The sequence below is a fragment of the Hyperolius riggenbachi genome, chromosome 1, assembly GCF_040937935.1.
Source record: "Hyperolius riggenbachi isolate aHypRig1 chromosome 1, aHypRig1.pri, whole genome shotgun sequence".
Taxonomy (NCBI): Eukaryota; Metazoa; Chordata; class Amphibia; order Anura; family Hyperoliidae; genus Hyperolius; species Hyperolius riggenbachi.
In genome coordinates this window covers 273,173,835-273,190,284 of record NC_090646.1, presented here as the reverse complement: position 1 = coordinate 273,190,284, position 16,450 = coordinate 273,173,835, and the positions used below count along the sequence as shown (strand labels likewise).

Sequence of the window (16,450 nt, the reverse complement as noted above, 5' to 3'; positions counted from 1 at the left end):
GTGGCAGTTATGTGACAAAATGTGGAAAATTTCAAGGGGGCTGAATACTTTTGCAAGCCACTGTATATATGTATATATATATTATATTGTTTTTGTTACTGTGTTTAATGTTTTAAAGCAAATATGTCATTTGTGTTTATAATCCCACTTTAAAAGGGGTCAACTTATTCTCAAAGTTGACTTTAATTAATATAAATATATATTTTTATATATGTGTGTGTGTGTGTGTGTGTATATGTATGTATATATAGTGGGATTATAATCACAAATTACAGACAATGCCAGCCTGTTCCATAGCAAGGCAAAACCATTTTCAAGCTATATCGAGGCATGTAAGTAAGAAGAAACACTGCATATTACATATCTCCATAGCTCTGTGTGTGTGTGTGTGTGTGTGTGTGTGTGTGTGTGCGTGCGTGCGTGCGTGCGTGCGTGCGTGCGTGCGTGCGTGTATACATACACACACATAAATATATATATATATTATTATTTATTTTTTACTGTGTTTAATGTTTTAAAGCAAAATAATGCTTTAAATTATTAGATTTTTGAACAAAGATAAAGAAGACAGGGAAGTATTTTGTAAGGTGTCTGATCCGTGCTGATAATGCAAAGATAACCGCATACAGTGTGTACACCGCAGGAAACTTGTCTGAAATGCTAGATAAAGAAAAGTCCTTCCAGAGGTCTGATTGCTTGCATAGAGTTGATGAGAATCTGTGTATGTTGTCAGATTTAGTAACACTAATCCTAGGTGTGTGTGTGTGTGTGTGTGTGACTTCAGTACCAACATCTGGCAACTGCTGAAGAAACCAGGTTGCTGTCTACTGTACTGTCTCGCTTGCTTCTCAACTATCCTTTCTTTCCTGATGCTAATGTGTATCCCTTGGGGCCGTGTGCTCTATCACATGAAAGCATACTTTTCTCTGTGAATCTTTTCTCATGAAAGAAATACACAGTCTACAGAAGCCCAGCATTTTGAGTCATTCTCCCCTGTTACCTGCACATGTTTCAAGCACACTATTGGGCAGACATTCTACCTGTGCGTAGTCCCTATAGGAGACCTTGATTTACAAGCGCTGCTGTGTCTAGGCTGTCAGCTGGATCCTGAATCATACATCATACTTGTTTGTTCACCTTCATTTTGCTGTTTTCTGCTGGAGAAGAAATGATTCTTCCTGGTAGTCAGGGCACTGATACATATTGCTACTGTGCAGTGCTTTTGATGTTGGCAGGCTTAAAAGGTAAGTCACTTTATCAAGAAATGTGTTTCAATATGTTATGGTTTTTTTTAATCTTTGTTTTTTTTTCTTTTTAAATACTAAATGTAAGCTCAGGTAGCAATATATATTTTGGCTGTCGATTGAGTTTAGTGTTATATATTTTGTTGAATTGTGGTTACATCTACACTGTTTTATTCATTGGTGCCATCATTATGTTTGTATATGATGTCATTTGCACATTTATTATTGTATATCTATAAAAATTTGATTTTGAGCAAATGACTAATTATAATGAAGCTATTTGGATTAGGTAAGCCTGTAGTTAGGTATAACTGACAATGAAAAAGTCTCCCCATTATCTGTAAATATTTTCGGGGCTTGAGTGACATCATGGAAAAAGCAGTAGTGTGTGGTAACTCACAACAACCAATCAGATGGCAGCGTTAATTAGCTCACGGTAGGCTGTTTTCTGATTGGTTAATGAGGATTTTAATACATTTTTAAAAAGTACAAAAATAAGCTTATGTGACTGGAGTCCTGTTGCTTATTAACAGTAATGGTTGAGGTGTTTTTCTTGTTAATTAGTTGCACGCTATTTTAGTCAAGGTGGTGTTTTGATGAGCTTACTAAATGTCGTCAATTTGTGTTGTTTGTAACATTCCTGAGCACTGAGCTAGATGAAATATAAATTTATCTGAAACTCAGCCAAGGTACATGGCCTGGCATTGTGGAGAATTGCAAGCCCTCTGGCTGTAAGGGGTTGAAAGGCTGAGACAATATAGTCAATGAAATTTTAATCTGGTTCAGCCAAGCGTTAAACAAGGACTGCAGGGGAAAGTTGAAGTCACAAGTACCTTGCATAACATCTGCTTCACTTGTCAAACCAAGTTTAGATGCATTTAGAAGAAGTGGTTTCTAAAACCATTTAGTGTGTATGTGGAATAAAAGTTTAAGCAGGAGGTGATCCAGTTTATTCAAGGCAGCTTAAAAACCTGCATTGCATAGTTATGTACTTTCTTGCTATCTTGTCCATGCAGAGGCTATGTTGATACAGCCGGACACATTTAAAATGCACTGTGAAACACACTTTACTGCACAGAGAGAGGCAATTTGGTTGTTGTAGTAATCATGGTATATTTGTTTAACTGCACCAAAAAAGAGGTGAAAAGGTGATAGTGACAAGGTGCAAGCACTGCTGATTTTTCAGATGGAGTAATATAGGTGTAATGATCAGCAGTGATCAGCTCAGCGCACTATTGACGTCAGTATACTTTAATAGATGTGTATGCAAGTGATTGGTGCACACGTTCACACAACAATATAATAATAACAATACAGAGGTAGTGACCCCCAGTGGCGAGGGCCCACTGGTGGAGATGAGGAGAAACTCCCAGTGGCGATGGCCCACTGGTGGTAGCGAGGTCAGACAGGCAAAAGTTGGCAACAGATCAGATTGGCAAAGGTACAGAATCGTAAGGCTAAGTCAGAAAGAGTGTTCAGGCAGAAGTCGGCAACAGATCAGATTGGCAGAGGTACAGAATCGATAGGCAGAGAGTAGTCTGAGGTACAGGCAAAAGTAATACACAGTAATATCAAATAACAGTAATAATAATAATCCTAAGCTAAGTGCGAATCTCCAGGGTCCTGCCGGTTCAAGCACACACCGATATGACTAAGGTTTGAAAGCTTTCACTGCGAAGTTTCAGCAACAACAGACAATGAGCTTGATTTGTACCTTTGGTGGTACATCTAGCCACCAAAGTCATATCTTGGCATCGGAAGTGCCTAAGATTAATTCTTGGTTGGCGGAGATGACAATGGAAAATTTTTGTAGTTTCCTGGGACTGTTTGAGGATTTTGGCCCAAACTGTTTAATCTTTACACTGTTGTTTGATATTTACATCACATGTGAGACCACATTGGGCTTGCAATGCCCCCCTCCCCCCAAAAAAAAATTGCCTTTGCCTAACTGCAGAAACTGTGCAGTGCAGGCGGGATTGTAAAAAGTTCTTTTTAAAGCCACAGTAACAATCTTATCTCAACATGCAATTAACATAAACCTTACTATTTTATATAAGAGAAAGACACTATGACCAGAAGGCAATTGATATGTGATGTTGTCTATGTGATGTTTTCTGTGGGAGGGACAGTAAGCTGTGGCAGTAGAGAAAATTAAATAAAAAAAAAGAGAAAAGGGCAGAAGTGATGTCACTTTTGGCATCACAGAGAAATAGTGAAGATGGAAACCAGCAGAAATATTCATTTCTTTTTCCATATCCAATTTCTCCTAAATCTGACTGTAAACACTAAAAACAACAGAATGGATAAGCTAAATAAGTAATTTCTTATTGGATGATTTATTTTTAATTTTTCAGTTAATATGGAGTTTCAACCCACTTTAAATCAAATATGTTGAACGAGTCTTTTTCATTTGTATATTTGGGTTTAATAATTTTTGGTGCTGCAGATTCAGTGATGGTTGTTTGAATGCAATATTTTCAGTACACTAGCATGGGGCCTGTGTGGCAACAAATGTTCTTCTAATGTTAACCTGAAACCTAACTCTAACCTTCTACTAGAAAAGTGTAATACTAGAAAGTGCCCCTTCTATAGGTAATCTCTAACCTTGCCCCTTACCCCAAACTATCCCTTCCTTTAATCCTACTCTAAATGAATAACTTATTTGGTGATATTGTTGTTGGACATTTTATGTCATATTGCCAAATATCATAGTACCTTTAAAATCTCACCAAAAAGTATTGGTAAGGGAGTATTGTTAGATTAGACTCAAGAGGGCACATAAACAGTCTGCGTGCCCAATTCATTCCCAACAATTTTCATAAATTGCTGGGGATTTGGAATGTGATTTGGGAATTGTATGATTCAATTTACATTGCACAGCTGAGCAAAATGTAATGTTTGTTTTTTTTATTTTCGCATCTCCAGTTCTTTTCATCTAAATTCAGTAAGTGGATAAGATGTGGTAGTTGTTGTGGATGTTGTTTAATGTAAAAAATAAGGGGTAGTGAGCACTAATAGCCCATGACATGGGGGACTCTGCAATAGAGGGTCAGAAATCACTCCCTTCTCTTTTTAAGATCCCTTGTCCAAGGCAAGTACAGGGGGCTCATCCCCACCTCATGCTTGGGGTTGTGGGGGTAAATGGGGGTTAGCGGCTGGATAGTGTTAAGGGCTCTGCCTCTGACACAGGAGACCTGGGTTCGAATCTCAGCTCTGCCTGTTCAGTAAGCCAGCACCTATTCAGTAAGGAGATCTTAGGCAAGTCTCCCTAACACTGCTACTGCCTATAGAGCGCGCCCTACTGGCTGCAGCTCTGGCACTTTAAGTCCGCCAGGAAAAAAGTGCGATATAAATGTTATTTGTCTTTGTCTAAATACCGGTACATCTCACATCTGGATGCTGGTCCTGGTGGGTGGCTTATGGTGTAATCTAGGAATACTCTTTTATAATAAGGGGACCCCATATGTCCCAGATAGAAAGGGGAAGAGGGTCGTTTTTTTACCTATAGAGGAGAAAGACTAAAGAGAGTCTGAAGTCATTTAATTTACCTCTTTTTATTGCTTAGTTATCTTAAGCATTCAGATCAAATCTGATTCAACGCATCCCCGCGGCAGAACGAGGTAGGGCCTTTCAACTTCACTGCTTTAAAATCTTATGTGAAGTTGTCTTTCACTGTTTCTTTGATGTATAAGTGCTTTAGAAAATAGCACTGTAGCCGACAACGTTTGGTCGGAGAGCTCAGAGAAGCTCTTTTGCATAGATAACAACTGAAGCTTCTCAACACTTCCTGTACTGGAAACATTAAGAGACTCATACCTTTGCTACTAATGTTCTATTTCTTATCTGTACTACACATACAATTCATTACATCATAAGTTTATTTTCACTTCAGATTCCCTTTTAAGGATCATGCACAAGCATCTATCAGTCACAAGCAATGAATTCTGACCCAGAAATTGTTCCGTGGTCAACACCTTCTTTTGTAAAAAAAAATAATATGCCGGCGCTTTATATATTAACAATAATAATAATAATTCTTAAAGTGAACAAAAACAAAGAACAGGCCGTGAGAATGTGCAGTAGTGGTAACATGAAATGTCTCTATTTAACAAACAGATTGGGGGGAATGTGTTTATTTATTTATTTTTGCTTGGGCTTACTTCAGATTTGCTTTGCAGAAAGTCTGAAGCCATTAAAATACTTCTTTTTATCTGCTATTTATTTTAAGCAATATGAGCAGTGCTGAACCTCCGCATTCCCGTGGCAGAACGAGGTCTTTATACCCCCCAAATCCCAGGGCAAAATTCCACAACTTTCCAGGTCATGGATTTTTCTGCCCGGGGAGGCAGAGCTTTGTGCTGTAGCTCTGCCTCTATTGGAGTCAATCTCCGCAGATCTCCGCCTCTCCCCGCCCCTCTCAGTGAAAGAAGACTGAGAGGGGCGGGGAGAGGTGGCAATCGGCGGAGATTGACTCAAGTAGAAGCAGAGGTACAGGGCAAAGCTCTGCCTCTACCAGGAAGCGCTCCCCTATTTTTGCCATGGGGATTTAGGGGTATAAACACCTTGTTCTGCTGTAGGAATGCGGGATTTCAGCACTGCTCATATTGCTTAAGATAAATAGCAGGTAAAAAGAAGTATTTATTTTGGCTTCAGACTCTCTTTAAGAAATATGCTATGCAGGCAGTACAAACAATTTACATGGCTATAAAGAGGAAATGCAGATAATACACAGCTGTACGAGACACATATAGACAAGACAACTAAATACATGTAGAGAAGCAAGATATGGTATAACATAAAGTATTACTTATGTGTAGTGATACATAGTAGTAAAAGGTGAAATCCACTCTACCTACCAGGGCCAGTGTAGGAACCAGGGAACTCAATCCCAGGCAAAGCAAATTGAAAAAAGTGGGGCACTCCACAATGCCCAAAGTAAAATGTAACCTTTATTCAATCACATAAAACCAGTCCACGTGGCAGGCCTACATGCTTCGGACTCACAATGGTCCTTGATCATAGCATGTTAAATGTCTCTAATAGAGTCTTTCATGCACACTTTGCATCTGATCCAATTCACTTGTTCTCCTAAGTTTTCTCCTAGATGTCATTTTTCTTCTTCTGTTTGAAATAACTTCTCAGTACTCTACAATTGAAAAAGGTACCAAAAAGTATGTGAAAAAAGTAGTCAAATGATTCCGTGTATTTTTTCCCTTGCTGATGGCTTAAAAGGCATTTTATTGATAATGTGAGATATTATCACCTAGGAGAAAAATGAGGAGTCAATTACGTGTCGTTATATGGAAAATCTGGCCAAAAGCTAACCAGCCACCATGATGACAAAATGCATGATGGAAGAACCAATGCAAATCTGGAAAAGACATAACATTCCTGGAAAAGGGAAAAGAAAATCTAGAGGATGGTACAGCAAGGTCAGGATACTAGCCCTATGTTCCTCTGCCCAAAGAATTAAAGCCTGATACACACCTTCAATGTTGATTGTAATATGAGAGCTTCCCTACATAATGTGTTCATAGTATTCAAAATGTGTTGGCTCGCATGCTACATAAAGGGGGTAAAACTGACCAGTGATTGGTCAATCAAAATTGGATGTGTGTGCATGCCCTTAATCTAATGCTCCTTTCACAGTTACAAGCTCACAATCATTAGAGCCAGCCCTGATAGATGGCAGTATTTATTTTTTTTTGGGGTGGAAGGAGAGCAGAGCACTCTCAAGAAGCATCAAGTAAGAAAATACTAAGGCGTTTTTGCAATTTCTACTAATGAAACATTTATTATTATCCTTTCAGGGACATCACAAAGTCATATTGAAGAGAGACTTTTTCGCAAGCTCTTCTCACACTATAATCAGCACATAAGACCTGTGGAAAATGTGTCTGAGCCCGTTATGGTGCAGTTTGAGGTTGCAATAACTCAGCTTGTTAATGTGGTAAGTAATGTTCTTCTTTAAAGAGAATCTGTACTCTAATATTCTTACAATAAAAAGCATACCATTCTATTCATTATTTTCTCCTGTGCCCCTCTGTGCTGTTTCTGCCACTCTCTGCTGCAATCCTGGCTTGTAATTAACAGTTTTAGGCAGTGTTTACAATCAAACTAACCAGCTTCTAATAGGCTCAGCTAAGCATAGTGTGTGAGTCATTCAGAGTGTGCAGGGGGCCTGCAGAGGGTGTGTATCGCTTCTACCAATCACAAGCAGCCCTGCACATTCCACACAATCAAGCTTTAGCCCGACAAACAGGACAGAGGAAAGATACATTGATTTATTACAGAGACAGTGCAGTTAGGAAAGACTGCAGTAAGCCAGAGCAGATTAGAACAGGCATAGGAAGTTATAGGATAGAAGAACTAAGGCTGAAAAATTTGTTACAGAGTCTCTTTAAAGATAAAATGTAATGCCTAACTCCTCTCAAACCATTCATCTGGACATTAGGTAGGGTTAGGAAAGGACTTTTTTAGGCATAGGCAAACCAGGCAGATGCCTGGAGTGACAACTGTAGGAGGGGGCACCACAGATATAGTCTTGACACACTGTACTTTATGGAGTTCTTATTAGCCAACTGCTAGTTTCATCAAGAAAAGTATGTATGGTCATTTTAACACCTAATGGGTAAAGTATTTTTAGTCAATTACATCTATAGAGAAAACATGAACATTTACACACCAGTTATGGACCACTCCTAACAAATATATATATCAAGGGAAACCTGAGATGATGTTATTCACAAAAGGGGGTACTTAGCAAATACCAGCTTTCATGATTGGGTACATGCTGTAATAATGTGAAAAACAATGGTCTAAAGTAAGGAAGAATTACAACCAGTCAAGCTTTTGTTGCTGTCATTGTCTCTGTTGTGGAAATCTCACTTACTTTCTGTTTTCGCAAGTAGGGATGGTCAATGATGCAGGACTTGATGGACTTGATGCCGGATTTTTGTATGCAGATAGATACAACGTGAAAATGGACCAATCACCTTGGTGGAACTTAATTGGTCCATTTTCAAGCTGCATAAATTTACATACAAAAAAAAACTTTTTTTCACAAATCAAAACAAAATTTTACATAATCCTCCATCAACTCGGAATTATTTTCTTGTCATTGACCATCCCTACTCACAAGTGTCATAAAAGGCAGGAAATTAGATAAAAAAGATATAGGGCTTGATTCACAAAGTGGTGCTAACCTACTTAGCACGTCTAAAGTCTTTAGACGCGCTAACCAGGGTGCTAAGTAGGTTAGCACCGGCTTTCTCAATCAGATCGTGCTCTAACTTGGCGCGCGCAAAGTTTTACGCGCGCAAAGTTTTACGCGCGCTAAGTCCCATAGGCTTTAATGGGCACATCGCGTGGTGCGCCCTGTGCTCTGTGCATAAAGTTTTGCGCGCGTAAAGTTTTATGCGCGAAAAGCTTGTTTAGACGTGCTAAGGGGGTTTTCACAGGCGTGCTAACAGTTAGCACCGCTTTGTGAATCAAGCCCATAGTCTCTCTAGCAACGATAGAGAAACAAACAATACATTGGCAGTGGCTCTAATGCTGGGCATACACGGTTCATTTCTGCCGCTCAATTCTGCAGTCGATTCTCTTATCTTCCGCTCGTTTTTCTTATATTTTTCCATTCACTTCTATCAGGAATCGAGCGGCAAAACGATCCAACAGGAGATCGGGCATGTCAGAAATTATCTAACCATCTATCTGCCTCAAAAACCAACCGTGTATTCCCAGCATAACCCTCCTCCATTTTAAATCTAAATAATGTTTGCATGTAGTTGGATTTTTAGTTTGCAGATTAGGTAATAAGGATATGTTTGGAATTATAATCGCTGTGCTTTCGTATGATTATTTGAAATTCCTTGAGTGCATTTTAATTTAATCTAAATGGAACTGATTTAATATATGGTATTCAGTTGTCCAACACAATGTCCCTCTGTTAAAGTTATTTGACCTGCAGGTTGAATACACATTTGAGACTCCTTGTGCAGGCTCAGGAAATACTCACGTCCCCAAGTACTTCCAGAGACAAGCAGATCCATACTGCACAGGGGCGAGTCGGAGTTCGCACATGTACAGTACAGATGCTGTCGTCTTTGGAAGCACTTGGAAGCGTGAGTGCTTCCGAAGCCTGCCTAGGAGTCCTGAAGGCACATCATTTATAACTTCAGGTTTGCTTGAAGTATGACCTTCATGGTGTATTTATGATTGAAATTACATAACTATACTGCCCTATTTTCACTGTGTGTACATAATCTTAAAAGTTCATGTCTCTGATAATGAATATTTTAATTATGATCTAATAAAATAACTTATCAAAAGTGACAAAAAATTGTTTGACAGATCAACCTGTTCTGGCTTACATGTAAATTCAAATTAACGAACCCACAGCCCCAATCTTATTTGTTAACTGGGACTCCCTGTATTGGTGGTCTTCCAAGTTAAGACCCCCTCATCAGACATAGGGTACACGTATCACGCCAGATGTTCCCGTATTTTTTCACATTCATTCAGTCATTAAGGTTTTCCTTTATTTTTTCTTAAAACATATCGGCCCATATGCAATTCACTTTTTCTTCTGAGTTTTCTCTCAGGAGATACGTTTTCAACTTCTTTTTAAAAGAACTTTTCAGCACTTTGCAATTGAAAAACTACCAAAACGTGGTGAAAAAAAGTACAATCAAAACAGTTTTTAGTATTTTCTCATCTGCTGGTGGTTTATAAAACAATTTATTTACAAAGTGTGAAAATATCAACCATATACAGGCCCATATGCAATTCTCTTTTTCACCTGAGTTTTCACCTAGGTGATAATTTTTCATTTTGATTTTAAATAACTTTCCATCACTTTGCAACTTAAAAAGTACCAAAAAGTAGGTGACAACGTTCTATCAAAATTATTTTTAGCATTTTCTTGCTTTCTGGTGGCTTAAAAGGCATTTTATTGACAAGTTTAAAATTATCACCTAGGAAAAAACTCAGGAGAAAAAATGAAATGCATATGAGCCACAGTCTATAAACGTTAATTCCATATGGACCATAGACCCTCATTCAATACACTTTTCTCATACGTTTTCTCCTAAGTGATACATTTTATTTTCTTTTAAAATAATTTTTCAGCATGCTACAAATGAAAAAGTGCTAAAAGTTGGGCCAAAAGTAGGTGCTTGCCAAAATTCTTAAAGCATTTTCTTACTTGCTGGTGGCTTAAAACGCATTTTATTGCTAAGGTGTGAAAATATCACCTAGGAGGAAACTTAGGAGAAAAAGTGAATTGAATAAGGGCCATAGTGAGCCAATCTAGTTTTCACAGCATCAGAGAAAATGCTAGTACACCAAGCTGCTCCTACCATGTTATGGGATTTAATGGGCAGTCTAAAAGGTTCTCTTTATTCAGTAGTGCATCTGCTGGGTCTCCTAATATTGTATAATGTAAAATATGGTATGAGTCATACCATACACTCACATTCAAAGTCTTCTGACTCAGGGGCGTAACTAGAAATCACTGGGCCCCCCTGCAAAACTTTGGATGTCCCCCCCCCCCCCCACATACTCTTCCCACCAACCTCCCTTCCCCCAGATACTTCTGCTTTTTTCTCTCCGTGCTCTTAGTTGTCAGTCTCTCAGGACAGGGAAAATATACATCTCCCTCCACTGGGCCCCCTGCAGCTTCTGGGCCCCCCCTGCGGCTGCATCCCTTGCAGGATTCTATTGTTACGCTCTTGTTCTGACTTGCAGGACCTTATTTTTTATCATATTTTCATTAGATTAAGGTTTTTATTTAGTGTAACGTCTAACCTACAAAAAATTGCATAGTATATAGATACGTTTATCTAGTATCTTGATCTTATGATTAATATGTAACCACAACTCAAGCTCCATTTTGGCAGGTTTTTACTGCTGTCTGGGTCTCCAGTGGAGACATTTTTACTTAAAAACACAAAACATTTCTCATGAATAATCTCTCCTTATCTGTTTTTCATCTGTTCTTTATAAAGCCTTTTAAGTCAACAGTAAGGGTGCTTTCACATTATATGCTGCATTGCCTTGCTGCATCGCATGCAAACTCGCTGATCAAGCTTGTATAGGCACATTCATATCTATGCATTGTCATGGATCACGTCAGTGCAGGGGCATAACTTCAGTGGAGCAGTCCCTGCGACTGCAGGTGGTCCCAACTACTACTTACTCCCTCTGATAAAGAGGTCCATTCTTCAGATCAGGTGTTTTTTTGTGGCTATGCTCATTATGAGTGTGAAGATTTTGTGTGTGTGTGTGTGTTTCCATTTCAGTTTTCAGCCAGGATGATATAATTTCTTCTTTTTGTTTCCTCTTAAATTTCTATACACCTTATATGATTATATGATTTCTGATTAAGAAAATTACAAGAAAATAGACTTCAGAACAGATTATTTTGGACATCATTTTTTATTGTGAAATCACTTTTTTTAGCAATGAATTTGTGCTGAACAAGTAGAGTGCTAACTTTGTTTATGATTTTTGGTATTTGTAAGCACTGGTTCAGTGCAGGAGTTGGTATCCTAAGCTTATGTTAATTCATTTGTGTGTATGAATACATTTCTGAGATAAATGAGCATCATTTCATAAAGACTAATGTTTTAATTCAGATATGCATATTTCAGTTAATCTCTTTCTGGGGATGTTTTTTTTTTGTGCAGCCTCATAAAAAATGTATTCAGGCATCAAAACATGAATAAAGTATATCTAAAGTAAAAAGTGAAAATCATTTCAGCAAGTCCCAGTGGGAAATACTTTTATTAAACTACACTCCAAATGGGATATACAATACTTGATTTACAGACATGTCAGGACTGGAGGTAACTGGATAACATAAGTGATCCTGCAACCCTGGTTTGGGGTTATTAAAAATTGTCTGCTGTAAGGTGGCAAGGATTTGCAAGCCTCACCTGGGTCACATTGGAACGTACTAAAAGTACTGCTAAAAGGTTACTAAAACTTAGAATGGTGTGGCTAATTTAGTGGAAAAGAGGGGAAATATTGACTTCAATTCCAGGATGTATGAAGTTTACATCAACAGCAAAAACATTTTTTTAAATAAATCCAGGGTGCCTTGGATTTATTAAAATAAGTTCGCTAGGTGGCTGTTCAACACACAATTGCTAACTTTTGTGGATCTGTAAGAAAAAAAAAAGTGCTCATATGGGGTACTTACCTTGGGAGGGGGAAGCCTCTGCATCCTAATGAGGCTTCCCCATCCTCCTCCATCCCTCTGTTTCAGTGATGTCAACTGCCGAAGATCCGCCGGGGCTCCAAGGTCATAACAATCCTGTGTGAGCATCGCGCAGGCGCAATATCGTTTTTCCCTTGGGCTCAGGCAGAAACAGCCAAGGCCGATCAGCTCCGCTCTACTGCGCAGGCACAAACACATCGCGCATGAGCAGTAGAGTCGATCCGATGGGGCTAATTTTTTTCTGCCTGAGGTCGAAGGAAAACCGCTACTGCTCCTGCACAAGGCTCACACAGGATTGTTATGATCCTGGAGCCCAGCACTGTCAATGGAGGTAGGAACGGAGGAGGATGAGGAAGCCTCATTAGGATCCAGAGGCTTCCCCCTCCCTAGGTAAGTACCCCATAGGGGCACTTTTTTTTCTTACAGATCCTCTTTAAGAACGCACATCTGTTCTTATAGTATCTGACAGGCTTAATAGGTTTACTTCTATTTTTTCCTGGAAGGTGTATCATTCACTGAGCTGTGCATCATTGAGCCACTGAACTAAAACCTCCTACACATTTATGAGGCATGTTGCCCAGTCGGGATTGGTACCTGGTCCCTTGGGCAACATTGCAGGGCCGAACTGATGCATTGCTAGCCTGCAGGCAATGTTTTATGTTGCTATGTAGAGGGTAGAGGGGGCGAAGGGCCAATGGAGCAGTGTGATGTCATGTTGGTGCATCTAATGAATCTTATGTCACTTGATCACCTTTATATGGGTTTACGTGCAGGCAGGATATCAGTGACGGCCACGCTCTGCCCTTGGTAGAGAAGGGGATGCTCTAGCTCTACATGGGATTCTGTACTGGGAACATGATGATGTTGCTGTACATGAAAGTAGGGAACTGTTGTGTGTGGGAGGGTGGGGATACACAAGCTTGGGGACAGAAAAAGACTGCTGCTATAGGGAGGAAAGTATTGCCCTGTCTACATGGTTAGTACTGGCATTAACAGCTTGTGTTTATTATGTGAAAAGGATTGTAATTTTCTTGTGATAATATGTGTGGGAGATATATTTAGAACTCCCTGTAGTATGTAATTTACCCACAACCAGGTAGTACCCACAACAAGGTAGTACCCACAACCAGGTAGTACCCACAACAAGGTAGTACCCACAACCAGGTCTGTGTAAACTCCCATGAACTGTTGGTGACACTTAAAGAATACTAGATGAAAATAACATAATGACTAAAAGTGCTTTTTTTTTTACCATGTTCATTTATAGATTATTTATTAATTAATTATTATATTAATTATTGCACATTGTAAAAACTTTCCTCTCCCTGATTTACATTCTGAAATGTATCACTGATAGTGACATTTTTAGTACTCCCAGGCAATCTATACAGAATGCTTGTTACTGAAAGTTCTATGCACAGAGGGAGGTATTGCTTGTTTGGCAGTTGGGAAAAGTCATTATTTACCATAATGCAACCAGGTTCACCGCCATCAAACTGTCAGGACCATGGTCATGACATCACACTATGGGAGGGGTTTCACCACAATATCAGCTACACCGACCCCCCTGATGGTCTCTTGGAGAAAGGGTAAAGACTTCTTGTGGGAAAGGGGGTATTGTTCCAATGAGGAGCGCAGCTATATAGCCCATAGATAGCACCACACACAATTATGAAAGGTATATCACAATTTATTAAGGTATTCAATAACACACTATTAACATTTTTTTTTTGTAAATTCTTTTTATTGATATTAATAATTTGACAAAAACATAACGTTTATCACAAAGAAAAAAAAAAAGAGGGCCCACACGCAGGTGAGCTACAGAACTCATTACAGACTTACATTCATGACCACCGCGTACCATCCTGACCCACCCCTACCCCCCCTCCCCCCTCTGCTCGTCCTAGTTTATATCAGGTAAAATATTTGCAGTCTATTGCAGCTATTACATATAAAGTATATTTTGTCTGTCAACATGCATTTACAGACTTTGCAACGTGTTACCCACCCTCATTCTCTTAGGACGTATCCTTATTACTTGTCCAAGGTTTCCAGACTTTATTAAACTTTTGTGGGCACCCTCTAGCCAAATATGCAGCTTTATAAAGATGCAGTGAGTAATTAATTAGTTTCTTCCAGAATTGAATTGAAGGAGCTTCTGACTTCTTCCAATTGAGAATAATTGCTTTCCTATAGTAATATAGTAGCAACCCTATTAGTGACCTTTGAGCGTGTGTAGGAGCCAGTCTGGTGGTGTCCCCCAGAATACAATATAACGGATTAACTGGTATATTGGTTTTGGTAATCTTCTTAACGTATTCACAGATATCTATCCACTTAGAAACAATGTTAGGACAACTGCACACCATATGGTCTAGATCTGCATCACTAGCATTACATCTCCAGCAATTTATCGGGTTCAATCTATCAAATCTGGACAATTTAGAGGGGGTAAGGTATGCTTTATGTAAAATTTTAAACTGTATCAGTCTATCTCTGGTCGCAATTAAGTATTGGAAGGGTTTTATCCACACATCTTCCCACTCCTCATCATCCAGACTTGGTATGAGATTTGTCCATGCATTTTTATAGGTAGTAAGGTGGGGTTCAGTTAATAGAATTATATGTTGATATATCGTCGACATGGGTTTACTGAGGTTTTCAGTTAGTATGATATCCTCAATCTCAGATGTTGCGAGTCTAAGCGGAACTCCACCAAACTGGGCTCCGAAGGCATGGCGTAGTTGCAGGAAGCGAAAAAAATGTGTATTAGGGAGTGAAAAGGCCTCTTTTAGAGAATCAAATTGTATTAGCTGTCCAGCTTGGACAATATGCTGCAAATGTGACACTCCTTTTGATATCCAAATTATAGGATCTGGGATTGTAAAGAATTGTGATAATTTTGGGTTATTCCAAATAGGGGTGTTGGGAGAGAATTTGTTATCTGGAGGGCGGGTCCACTTATGCACTAAATCCCAAGCTTTTATAACGACTCTTATATTATTAGTTAGTGGATATGGTGCAGTGGTCCCTCTATATAATATTTGTTTTAAAGCTTCAAAGGAGCCCAGCAGAGCAGCATCCAGGACAGTTGCAGCATTTGTGTCATCTTGAGACATCCACCAGTGTGCAGTTACTAATTGGCTGGCAATATAATATTTAAATAAGTCTGGAAACGCCAATCCCCCCTCCGTCCAGGGTCTTTGTAGTTTCTTTAGGCTGATTTTGGAGATTTTATTATACCATATAAAGCTAGAGAGGATGGACGTTAAGTTTTTGATTATATATTTGGGAATCCATGTTGGGCAATTTCTGAATATATATAAGTACTTTGGCAGGAGCTTCATTTTTACCAGGTTGATTCTTCCAATAAGAGACAGAGGAAGGGACTGCCACCCAACCAATTTTTGCTTTGTATATTGGATTAATGGCAATATGTTATCATTAATGAAATCTTTGGTATTATTAGAAATAACAACACCCAAATATTTAGTTCTAGCCACCGTCTCCATTGGGGATTGTGGGATATTATCACAGTTTAACACGAGGAGTTTGGATTTACTTTGGTTTACTACTAGACCAGTATAGGGAGCGAATTTTTGAATCTCAAATACCCCTTTTATAGTAGTAGCAGGATCAGACATATATACCACTAAATCATTGGCATACAGGGACACCCTCTCCTCCAGCCGATCCACAGCAAAACCGCAGATATCAGGACTCTGTCTTAGGGCAGTTGCAATAGGTTCCATGGCTATAGCAAACAAGGCTGGAGAGAGAGGGCATCCCTGTCTAGTGCCCCTAAATAGACCTATCTGCTCTGATAGTTGTGTCCCAATTCTGATTTGTGAGGTTGGCGATTTATATATAGTTTTGATCCACGAAACTAGCTTCTCCCCAAATCCCATCTTGTTAAGTGTAGACCACAAGTATGGCCATTCTACCGAGTCAAAGGCTCGTTGTATATCTAAGAAGGCGAGAG

The 16,450-nt window shown here is 39.1% G+C and overlaps 1 protein-coding gene across 4 annotated transcripts in view; it reads left to right on the top strand.

The window, feature by feature from the left end:
- The window catches only part of CHRNA6 (cholinergic receptor nicotinic alpha 6 subunit), a 54,849-nt gene that overhangs the window by 28,520 nt on the left and 9,879 nt on the right, over positions 1 to 16,450 (top strand). For 2 of the 4 annotated variants that reach the window (XM_068233582.1, XM_068233581.1), the window contains exon 2: positions 7,055 to 7,194. In XM_068233582.1, the coding sequence (XP_068089683.1) occupies positions 7,153 to 7,194 (42 nt within the window). In that variant the 5' untranslated portion in view covers positions 7,055 to 7,152. Of the gene's footprint in view, positions 1 to 779; positions 1,245 to 6,635; positions 6,677 to 7,054; positions 7,195 to 16,450 lie in introns of those variants that run through there. The other 2 variants (XM_068233579.1, XM_068233580.1) reach the window with 2 other exon arrangements.